The following is a 12,757-nucleotide window of genomic DNA, read 5'->3' as shown; positions in this document are numbered from 1 at the left end:
AACTTAAAACGAACAGAAATTACTCCATATATGAAATGGGTTGTCCCCTCTGCAGTCCCAAGCTCTTTACGTTAAAGTTTTTTAACTGTTTTAAAAAGTAGTATTTTGGCAAAGAGTCAAGCTTTAGCGTAAAGAGCGTGGGACTGCGGAGGGGACAACCCATTTTATATACGGAATAATTTCTGTACGTTTTAAGTTTTAATGTCGCTCCTTTCTTTCGGTTAAAAAAACTATTTTTTTTATTTAATTACGGGTTAACTCGACTTTAAGCCAGGTTGGAAAAACAGCTCTCACTAAACACCTACTTAGATGAAATTATACATGCGCAGAGACAAACCAAAATGGCAGAAGTAATCATGAATTAAGAGTGGATTAGAATTAATATATTGAAGTGGAATGAAAACCATGATTTTATTGGAGCCATCAACAGTCTTTTTGTTTCAGCTATAGCACGACTAATACCTGAAGCAGGCACAGTGAATAAAATCTGATTCTATACAGAACACAAATTTACTAAATCCTTAGCAGAGCTCCGGGCTCGTATTCTAAAAGAAAATAGTTCTTGAATCGAAATCAGCCCCTCCCTTATTTAGACATTTTTTAAAAATAAAAGAAAAGATAAGCAATCTAATCTTTGTAGTGCAGTCCCTTCGAAGAATGGACTGGCTACTGTATTTTTGGATTTTGTCCAACATATCCTGAGAACCCCGAGGCTCCCAGATATTGAGTAGAAAAGGGGCTTCCTAGCCCTACTCAAAGTCGAATTTTCATATTACCAATACCCAGTGTCTGTGATGCTTTAAATAAAGGTAAAAATCAAACACTCAAAGGAAGTTCATCTACGGCTTTTATCGTGTATTATCAAGTATGATTTTATTTGAGCAGTTCACCCGTTTGTGTAAATTGATTTTTTCGTGTAACGTTTCATGATATCTTACAGTGTTAGTGCCTGTTTGTCATTTGTATGTATTTTGAGCTTTTCTTTGGCTTGATTTATCTATACATATTACTCCACTAGGGACATATGTCTCATAGTAGGATATAAAATTCATTCAATTATTTTGATTATTTCCTAATACCAATGGTCTAATGTCTCCCTATAATCAACTCAGAGGGTTAACCAAAATGATTCTACCTATTTAATCATTTTTTTTTCATTAGAACGTCATGCTTTTCTTGAATCAATGATCTACTTGATAAAATTGTATTTCCAGGTTGATGTTTGTTCACAAGATTTATAAGTGTGCTCTAGCCCCTGTTTCAGTACATTTCTAGAATTTTATACACTTATAAGTATTTTCAAGCTTTCAACTTTGAAAGACACATGTTTACCATAGTGTAAATAATTTCTTTTGCTGTAGCCTCCACGCATTCTTCATCAAAGTCGTGGAGATTTTTTTTTTTGCAATATGTGGTTAAAAAATATTGTTCTAAACTTGTTTTGCGTCAGTTGGGTTTGCAAATTCGTATCCAGCTTGGACCTAAAAACCAAAATAACAGAGTAGATAGTTGCAGCATGAGCTTCAAATGTAGTAATTATATTGGTTTTATTTGCAGTAGTTGTAAGATCAGTATTAGAAAAAGTAGTAGCATGAACATATTGCCTTTTAGTCAGTTGAAATCCCCTCAAAATATTTTAAAATTTAAACATATTATGTTAAGCCGTTCCTAAGATATTGCTGATGTGTGCTTTTGACAACTAGTATATACATAGTGTGTTTTGATTTTGTTCAACTCCCCCCTCAAAATTTACTGTAATTTTCACCTTTAATATCCTTAATCTTAGTAGTAGTTAGTAGTTGCAATAACGGTAGTAGCAGTTGGTGTGGAAGGAGGAGTACTAGCAGTAGCCTTTATATATTTCTCTTTGGTCAATTCATCATCCCCTTGTGATTCTCTGAAAGTTCCAATTCGATACTCTAAGTCATTCCTGAGGTACGTCCTTTAGACAAACTAAAAGTACACGGTACTTTAGTTCAACGTATCCTTTCTGTATTCCATGAAAGCTTCACGTAAATGGACTTTGGCTTTTTGAACAAAAAAAGTCAAACTTTTTACCAATAAGAAAAACTGTGTGTAAACAACAGAAGAACTGTATAGCTTGAATTCGTCACCCCAAGGTATAGGGGAAGTGTAATGGTCTTCCCCAGAGGTATTATCTTTGTGTCTTTAAACTATGCTGAGCAAGAGAGCTATCTTAAATTTTGACTAGATGTTTCCAAGGGAAATAACAAGGTAGGGAGACTAGTTCTCCTTCAATCTCTTGTAAGTCTTAATAGAACAGTAGATTTTTCAATTTCTAGGGAATCAGCCTCTTCCAAAGTTTCAACAACTCATCCATACAAATTCTCTTGATAAAAAAATACTAATAAGAAGGTGTGACCGCATAGCTCTTTATTTAGGCAGCGCAATAGCAATATTTAAGTAATAACCATCAACTATGGGTTTTTAAAATATTATTGAATATACAAAATGCTAGTTAAAATTTCTATTCGTCTTTGGTTTAATGTAGCACTTACTTTTCATTTTGACAAAATTTATATGTGGGAAACATTCTTTAAATTAGTTTCTTTTCGTTTTAACAGACTTAATTTTTTTTATCTGTTAAAAAATAATATTTTTGAATATTTTGAGTCTTCTCTCTAAGAATTAAGATTCACTCTTGTACTTAGGATGAAATAATATAGGGAATAGTGTTCATATGTATGGGTTAAAAATTGTTATATGCCAAACTGTACATCGGTAGAACCAATTAACAACTGGGAGAATGATTGCATGAACACAAAATTTCAATAGACATGTGTAAAAGATCTGAATTTGAAAAAGGTAACTTTGATATTGCTTTAGCTCCCCATATCTTAAAAAATCCTGAACATTTACTTTTATGTGAGGGGAGACTTTAACATCTACTTTAAGTTGACTACCGCAATAGTTTTAAGAGGCAATTGAGACAAAAAAAAATATGTAAACAGAAATTTAGCTAGAAATAAAAACACAGGAGATATTTCCTTAAGTCCAATTTATAACAACTTAATATCAAAAGACTCATTCAATATTTTTGCCCAGTCTAATTTAAGACAATGTATCCGCATGTCTAATGTAAATCGAAGTTGAAAACAGGCAAAGTCTTTGCGAGGCAAAGAATACTTGTCCAATCCAACTGGTGAATTTTCTGTTCATATACTTCTGGCTAGTTTTTGATTCAGTATCTTTTCTCCTCTTGTTAGGTTCACTTCGAAAGTTTAGATTTTTCTTATGAGCACCGACGATGACTTGGTAGTGGTCCTTGTCGAAATATTTGCCTGTTTTTCGTCTTCATATTTTGCCACTGGTTGACAAAATCTTCGTTTTCTGACCTAATTGATTTTATTTTTCATATATTATATCCTTTCCTTTCTTGATTTTCATACGTCATGTATTGATGTAAGAATGTATTTATGTCAAGTTTGAAATAGTCTAACGATCAGATAAAAAAAACTTCGGGGTTGACTAAAATCCCCCCCCCCCTAGCAGCCCGAAAAAATGGGTTGTAGCTTATGCCCCGGGGGAACATACAATTTTTATGAAATAAGTGATCTTATAAACCTCGGATGGGACTCACTTGATTAGAAATTGAAAGTTCTAGTTCCCTTTTTAAGAGTCAAAAGTGATCTGATGGCATCTAGCTCCTCCCCCAAGCAAACTTCTTTTACCAAAATACGTCTCTTTGAATTTTTAATACAACTGGTTTGTTCAATTAAGACCAAATATCGTAGAACAAAGACTCCAGGTATAACAGACCTCACAAGAACCAGGGGCAAGTGTTTTAAATTATGGCCCAAGATCAAAAAGGGTTTTTATTGGAGGGATGGTAGTATAAACTTCGGAGTGGGCTCACTCGATTGTAAATTAGAATTTCTAGTGCCCTTTTTAAGAGTCCAAAGTGATCGAGGGCATATACCCAAACCATCTTCTTTTCCCCAAATGCATCCGATTAAAATTTTGAGATATCCACTTTGTTTGAAATACTTCTGGGTCACCATAACCCCTCCCCGCAAAATATCAGAGGATTGGCTGTAACTTATGCATCGGGGGCATTTAAAGCTTTTATGGAAAGGGTTATGATATAACCTTCAGAGGGCACTCAAATGATTAAAAATGGAAAGTTTTAATCCTCTTTTTAAAAGTCAAAACTGATCCGATGGCAGCGTGCTTCCCCTTACCAACACCAAGATCATAAGGCTACATTTTTTCCCAGAGGCACTTTATATGAAAGGGAGGGTCGTATAAACTTTAGAAGGGTCCTTCGATTGGAAATCAGAAGTTATAGTGCCCTTTTTTAGCAGTCACAGCGATGGGACGACAAATAGCTCTCCAGTCCAGTTCCCCAAATGTCTCAACTAAAAATTTTGTCTTAATCCAAAGATTATATCACAGGCTGTACTATTTTACTGCATATTTAGAGAGTGTTATGTCGTCAATATTTAATTCTACTTAGGTCACTAGGTATGGAAGGAGATTATATAAGAACTTTGAAGGGAGCTCATTCGATAAAAAAAATTTTTCTTTATTAATTCACATTTTCTTAATTAACTTTCTTGTGAAATTAATGAGCAGTGTTAAAACTGAAAAAGAAGACAAATTGTACTTTGCATAAAGAGGGTAAGTGATCTGGTATCTCTCCAATGTTTTCGATAGTAGCAAAATGTAGTTGCGAGTCTTATGTTTATCAATAGCCTTTTAAAGCTTTTCAACAAAACTCTTTATTGTATAGGGCAAATATAGCCTTTTGTTCTAAAAGTACTTTAATAGAAAATTTTTAATAATACTATTCTTCTACAAGTGTATTTGTTTCTAAGACATTAAGAAAAAATTAGCAATTTCTCTCATAAGTGAGAAAAACAGTCAGAGTTAACTACTTTTATTTCTCTGAAAAATTCTCTATCTGAAAAATCCTTTTTACTTCTGAATGCTGGCGAATCCTTCTTCCAGGAGCTGCATACCAGTACATGAAGAAATGGTTGCAAAGTAAGTTAGATCTGAAAAGAAAAAAAGATTCAGAAAATATAGCATAAATCTTATGTAAGAAAGCTTTTGCATAATTATATGTTTTAGGTAAATACTCACATACTAGAGTGAATGCAAGTAAAAAATATATGTGATATTCTTATGTATATATAACACATATTTACAATTGAAGGCAAAATAGATCGTTTTGAGGCATGAAACTTGGGAAATTTGTAGATAAATTATAGTTTATTAAAAAGGAAATTTAATCACTGTATTACTGTGGCTATCTATTAATGATTCAACTAAGGATTTAAAAACGAAACTAGTAAAACTGATTATTAAAATTACTTGACAATCACTCCAGATTTATTTATGCTTGGTCTCTATATAAATATATATATTGCAAAATCAAGGAAAACTATAACAATTTTTGGTCATTAAAAAGCTATTTCAACCTCTCGTGATCCCGCACGGATGTAAGGATGTTTAATTGTCTGCAGAGAAGTTTCACTATTTAAAATTTCTGATTTTCTTAACAAACGGTGACATTATAGTCATGTTTTTCTTTTTTTTTGTACTTCTATTTACTATAGTGTAAAAATACCTTATTATTATGCATAACAAATTTACTTCTTTATCGTAACTCAATTTTTGGGTAAAGGTTGAAATCCCCATTAGTCCACTAAATCAAATATAAACAGGCTATTTCAATTCAGCCTAACCAGAATATACTTTCAGTTTTTATATCGGCCTTAACATATTGTCAAATCGTGTAATATTTTGACATCTCCTCATTTCGGAGAATAGCAACTATTAAAACATTTGAACAATAATAAATGGTTGAAGACCAAATTCAGACCACTTTCGTAAATGACTAAAGTGAAAATCGTAGGATTTTACAACATTACAAGTTCTTAGAAGCAATGCCCAAAAATACAGGAAAAAACACTTATAAATAAAAAGCTAGAGATCAGCTAATTTTTTTTAGCCAATCTCTAGGGACGGTTTAAAACTGGTTCCTAGACAAATTACAGTTAAAAACTAAACAAATAAAACACAGAAATAATGAGAAGATTGGGCCTGTCTTGTGCGGAGATCAGAGGAGAAAAGAGAGGAACTTTGGCAAGTATCCTTTTTAAACTAATAATGGCAACCGCCTGCTTGTCTCAATTTATTTAAATGTAAAATTAAAATAATAAAAGAAAACCTTTTTGTCACTTTGTTTAAACCAAGATATCCTATTTCTATTTTGAATTCAGTTGTCAGTTAACTCCTTTGAGTTCCCTTTTTAGCACTAACTAGTCAGAGGTGTATTTTTCCTTTTTGGGGGGCTTACATATTTGGCTTATTAGAGCATAGAGTCTCTCGGATAATTTAGTGAAGCCTTTGTATTTATTCTTTTATACTAAGGTATTTCATTAAAGTATATTCTAATTACAGCAGAAAACTATGATTACCGTTTAAATAACTCAAGGTCTTTGTTAGGTTTTACATGAATTAGTTGTAGGTTTTCTTATTTTCTTCTATCACTTTTAACTAGTTGAGGCTGGGTCAGTCTAAAACCGACATTAATGAAGGATAACTCAATCTGAAGATTGATTAATCCTAAGATTTGTCCCTTTCCTAAAACTACTGCTAATTGTGTAGGAGTGAGAATTAACTTAGAATAACCAGATGTTTACGTAGGGTAGCTCACAACAAGCGACAGTGCGATTGGTTGATGTGAAGAGGCCCCTTTTCAGCCTATTGTTTCTTGGAGCTTAAGCTCAGTGTTTACATGAGGTATCCGCCCAGAAGTTGGATTTTTCTCGACTTTAGTTTTGTTCACCTCCTGGATTAGTTCTCTCGCGTTTATACGATAGAGTTTGAATCCTGACGAGATTTATGTCTCCTTACAGCGTGTTCTCTTATCTCCCCAATCGTTTCTCTGCTGTTTATACAACTAATCTAGCCTTTATGCCCATACAGAGAGGTTAGGGGAGAGGGGAGTATTACTAGTCAGGTTAACAATTTTAAGTTCTTTCCTCGGTCTTAGAATATTCAGTCAAAGGTCTTCCTTGTTGAAGTTAAAGTTTCCTTAACGTCCAAGGACCCCTTATTCTTGCTAAGAGAAATAATTGGTAAATATCTTGTTCCAAGTTGAACTAATAAATCTGTGTCTAATTAATTTTGGTTATCACGAGTTTTTAGCTCAATTGGAACTGTAGCGCATACTATACCACATCATTTAATTCAGACGAGAACCTTTGGGAAACATTTATTCAATGACACCGAATACAGCATTTTCTCCTCTTATTGCTCTTATCAAATTTCTCAAAAAGAACGATTTGTCACTGAATTTTTTGTTCGAAAGAACTAAATCCCCTCAGTCAATTACGCTACCTAATTAATTTATTGTTCTTCTATGAGCTTCGGATAAATGATTTTGTAGATTCCTATCGATTTGTTAAGGAAGAGAATTAAGTACTCCAAGTCACCCAAAGTCTACTTAAGGCAACAACCAGACTCATTCTCTGGTCTTAGAAGGTGGGTAACCTTATAACTGGTGACATTGGCACTGAATTTCGTCACAACTTCCGTTTACGTGGGGGAGGAAAAACAGTTTTATAAAAAAAAAATTAAATTTAATCCTCTTTCTCTTCCAAGAAGGTTTATGTTCACCTTTCCAGTGGTTTTAATCTGGCCTGGCAGTGACGTTTAAGTTTGAAACAGTTTTGACTTGAGTAAAAATGTTAACAGGGTTTACTTGTCTAGCTTTTTTTGGCACTTTTTATTATGAGTTTTCGTCTGTAGCTTAAGGTTTCTTTAGTGCCAGTGCGCTAGGTATTTTGGAAGCAGGTGCTAATCGTATTTCTTATCAAAACTGGTCTATTAATTTTCACGAGTATAAAGTGGAGTAATTACCACTATTAGGAAATAAAGTTCCATTTTTTTGTATAAGAAAAGATAAATTGAAAATTTCCAAATAGAGGGTCCAGAGATTGGAATAGCAGTAAATGAAATAATTAAATTTGAAAATATCCCCTTAAGCTTAAATGCTCCCCAAAGTGTATATAAAAAAGGTGAAAACATCAAGGGAGGTATGGATAAACACTCAGGCCAGACTACGTTGGCTAGGCCTTTTAAGGGATGTGAGTCAATTGTAGCTGGTGTAAGCATTCCCAGGACTAAAGAACATGGGATAGGGGTGAACTCAGTACTAAGGCCACTAAAGGGGATCAAACGTCTATGACGGGGAATAGACCTATCAGGGATAGACGTCTGGCCTCTGGATCTACCATTCACAAACTGGACGAGGACAGTCATACTACGATCAGTTGAAACACGTGTGGACACGAAGGTGGGATAGTTTTACTGGGGATTGAAGCTTGGTCCTGATTGAAACAGGCTCTAGGAGTGGGATCTGCTGCGTATAGTACTCATTGGGAAATTTCTTGGGCAAATTGGGATAGATCCTCCACACTGGGATCTAGACCCCAAGAAGTTGAATTTCAGACTACCAAAATATTTCCAAGGTTTTGATATGTTGGGAGAGCTTAGAACCAGTATTCGAACTTTGGAAAAGGAAGGGACTTTTTTTTTAGTAATAATGTTAGGGGGTCTCCATTTGTTTCCCTTGGATGGCTCATTATATGCTGTGGATGATTCCGACAAAAGAAAACAAAGACGTCAGTTTAAGATCATTTTACAAAAAACTAGTTAATGGAGTAATCCATTTTATGCGTTAGATTTATTTTAGGGGCCCACAGAGGAGCTGTCAAAACCTTAAATAGACTAAAACAATGCTGCTGTTTTGAAAATATGTACTGCCAGTTTGAGGAGACAGTAATGAATTGAGACCTCTGTTTGAGAAGATATAAGATAAGTACTATTTACCCCAATCTTAGAGAGAATATTTTCCCTAGTGACCCCTTTCACATTCGGTCACTTTATTTCAGAAACAAAATTGCCATTTGGTGCGATTGGTGACCAATACATATTATTAGGTATTTGGTAGTAGCACCATCTAAGGACCATTATAAAGGTTAAAACGCATTGCTCACAGGATTTACAATTGTTGAAATTAAAGTTCGCTGACGATAGGATTTAGATTATTGTTGAAATTAAAAGGCAATGCCCATAGGATTTAGAATATTGTTGAAATTAAAAGGCACTGCCCATAGGATTTAGAATATCCGTCAAATATAGCATACGGATTATGGAAATTATACAAAGCAACTTCTAGTGATTTAGCCATACACCAACTTAAAGAAGTACTAATTTGTGATTTTTCTGTCTCCAACAATTAAGATGAGTTCAGAATGTAAATAGTGACGAAGATCACACTGCCTTTCAATCACAAACATCTAAAACATGAAGAAGAATAGGGAATTCTTCCAATGAAAAATTTCCAAGAACCAAATCAGTCTTATGAGGTATTACGAGGGGGAATTTGGGGGAAGGAGAATATTTCAAGGTGTTTTTTTTTATAGGAGGGGAATATTGTAGGGGTTAAGTGAGTGGATAATTTGTGTAGTGATGGACCATAGATAACATTCAGTATGTTCGACAAGAAAATCATATTAGAGATGGATGGGTCTTACTGTGTTACTTTTATGGCTTAGAGTTCCCTTAGAGAGCTCCTAGAAGTCACGAGAATATTACCTTGTATGTGGAGTCATAAACAAAGACGAAATAACAAACAATAACATTATTTCGGTTCTTCCACACAAACTGTCTTATCAAAACACTTAAGTAGGTTAGGCATTCAGACAAAAGCATAAGCCTGGATTCAATTCCTAATCTAGACTGACTTCAAAATCCTTTCAATGCTAAATCTTGTTTCCCCAAAAAGCCTTCTGTCCTCACGTATATATTCTGCTGTAATGAGTCGTTTTACCTCCCTTTAAATAAAGATATCATGAGTTTGCAATTTCACATTATCCAGAATTCTTTTCATCTTGATAAGATGTTGTCCTCTCATGAAATTTGTGGGACATATATTAAAATACATGGGTTATATTTTCAATTAGTAATAAAAAATTCTGGTGAAATAAGACACGAATTTTCCTTAAGTTACGAAGTGGTCTGTCCCTAAAAGCTACTTATTTTACCATACTTTTTGGCTAATGTAACAAACACTTCAAGAAAGAATATTTTTTCACAATTCCAAAATTGGGTTGCAACAATAACAATTTTCCAAACTCTCATGTACTCTAGGGGGAATTATAGGGCTTTACGTCACCGAGGCGAAAAAATTAATACACAAGTTTCACGAAGAGAAAAACTAACATGCAACTAATTTTCACGACCAGAAATCAGCACACAACAAGTTCTAAAAACAAAAATCAGCATGCGAAAGGTTCCTAGGATAAAATCAGTTTCGCAAGGAGAACAAATCAATGTAGAAGTTTCACGAAGAGAAAACTCAACATATAAAAAGTTCCACGAACAAAAAAACAGCACACAACAAGTTCCAGGAACAAAAAATCAGCACGTAACAAATTCCATGAGCAAAAACAGTGTCACGAGGTGAAAAATCAATGTACAACCTTCAAACAGAGAAAAATCAAGATGCCATAAGTTGAATGAACAATAAAAAGCACAAGACAAGTTGCATGAACAAAAATCAGTACGCAACAAGTTCTCTAAACAAAATTAGTTTCATGAGGTGAGAAAATCAATGCATGAGTTTCACAAAGAGAAAAATAAAGATACAACAAGTTTCATGAACAAAATTATTACTAGACAAGTTCTGGGAACAAAAATAAACACGCAACATGAACAAAATTAATTTCATGAGGAAAAGAATCATTGTAGAAGTTCAACTTCTTATCATCTTGCGTTACGAAAGGGCCTTCTTTGATTGACTTCAAAACCATCTTTTCATACTGTGCTTCTAAACTTAGGCCAAGTTTATTTGCATGCATCCCCCCCACGAATCGATTTCTATCCACCATAGTATGTAATACCTTCTTATTAATGACTTTAGACCACTTTTATTCATATTGCACACCAGCATCGAGTATATTCAAATTCTCTTAGTGTGTTTTGTTGATGATTCTGGGAAACATATTTTTTTCTAAAACAAAAATAGAGCCATTTGGTGCATAAAGTGTAATAGTTCAGCTCTATTTCAGTGTGATTTTGATAGTAGCATGATATAAATTAATATATTGTTGCGGACAGATGTATCTAGTCAACCAAAAATTGCTGGATAGTTTCACGGTTCAGAGATAATAGTTAGGAAACACGTGAACCAAAAATATTTCAAAACATTTCCACCAGAAAGTATTTAACGAATAATAATAATAATAGAATGGCTTTTTGGTCCAGATGTCCAAGGCACAGTTACTTCGAGAAAAGGGGGTTAAGGGCGCAGTGTGCCATCCATAGTGTGACACGGGTTGGGAATTGTCACAAAGTAATGGCAACATAAATAAAAAAATGTGTATAATTTATCTCTAAAAGCAACTGTCCCCCTCTGGAATTGCTTGCTAATGAGGGCTAGCCACTTATTGACACGGTGGCTTGAATATGCGTTGTCTTGGTTCAAAGAAACGTTTTATTTTCATTGGAAGCACTCAGAAATAGCTTTTAATAGGGTTTTAAATAACAGCTCGCATAGATCCTGCCTCCCAAGGGTACAGGGATAAGGTTTTCTAGTGAGGGAAGAGGCAATGCCGAAATAGCAGTGAGGGCTAGGTTACAGTTTTGGTGACTTAGTGTACCAAAATACAACTTTAAAACGAAAACGAAATTTAAAATCCTGAGAAGTTAATTGATTCAATAGCATCAGAAACTAGGCCTTCAATTTACAAAAGAAGTAATGTCACACGGTGGCAGTACTGGGTTCAGCCAAGTTTATTTGCTTTATTTGTAATGAAATTAGGTTACGTTTGGTGATCTTTAATTGCAAATTAGCGATAATGAGGGGATTCAGTTTTTGGTGGGAATAGGGTAGATTCCTACAAAATATCGTTTAATAGACAAACTGCTTAATTTTCCTGAGGCTTCAGATAAACCTTGAAAGAGGTAGGGAGGAGTAAAAATTAATCATTCCTATATCTACCAGCAAAGAGGTGGAAAAAGCAAGGCAGGTTATCGTCAGGCTCGCCATTAAAATTTTATTGGGATCGCTAGGCCTCAGAAACTAGGCCTTCCAATCACAAAAGAAGTAATGTCACACGGTGGCAATAATGGGTTCAGCCAAGTTTATTTGCTTTATTTGTAATTAAATTAGGTTGCTTTTGGTGATCTTTAATTGCAAATTAGCGATAATGAGGGGATTTAGTTTTTGGTGGGAATAGGGTAAATTCCTACAAAATATCGTTTAATAGACAAATTGCTTAATTTTCTTGAGGCTTCAGATAAACCTTGAAAGAGATAGGGAGGAGTAGAAATTAATCATTCTTATATTACCAGCAAAGAGGCGGAAAAAGCAAGGCAGGTTATCATCAGGCTCGCCATTAAAATTTTATTGGGATCGCAAATACTGCTAGGAACTTAGTTTTCAGCAATTTTAAATTGTAATATTTATCTTTTTCTATTTATATGAAGTGGTTTGATATATTTTATATTGATATATTGTAGAGGTTGCGATGGCTTTAGTTATGTAAAAAATCAAAAGTCTCACATAATTTCAATCCATAAAAACTACATTACTCATTTTCATACAGCTGATAGTCCTTTGAAGTATTATTGAAAAGGACTGTTCACCATTATTCATTGCCAATTTTTTAAGTATATTCAAATTTTAATTGATACACAGGTCTTGGGATCGAGTCCT

General features: G+C 34.1%; 1 protein-coding gene across 1 annotated transcript in view; it reads right to left on the bottom strand.

Moving 5' to 3' along the window:
• Positions 1–4,780: 4,780 nt before the first annotated feature.
• LOC136042485 (galactose-3-O-sulfotransferase 2-like) overlaps positions 4,781–12,757 on the bottom strand; it is a 52,585-nt gene continuing 44,608 nt past the window's right edge. Inside the window, exon 3 of the mRNA XM_065727454.1 lies at positions 4,781–5,018. Within this exon, the coding sequence (XP_065583526.1) occupies positions 4,901–5,018 (118 nt within the window). The 3' untranslated portion in view covers positions 4,781–4,900. The remainder of the gene's footprint in view (positions 5,019–12,757) is intronic.

The sequence above is a fragment of the Artemia franciscana genome, unplaced genomic scaffold (genome assembly GCF_032884065.1).
Source record: "Artemia franciscana unplaced genomic scaffold, ASM3288406v1 Scaffold_1362, whole genome shotgun sequence".
NCBI classification, from domain to species: Eukaryota; Metazoa; Arthropoda; class Branchiopoda; order Anostraca; family Artemiidae; genus Artemia; species Artemia franciscana.
This window is presented reverse-complemented; position numbering and strand designations above follow the sequence as displayed.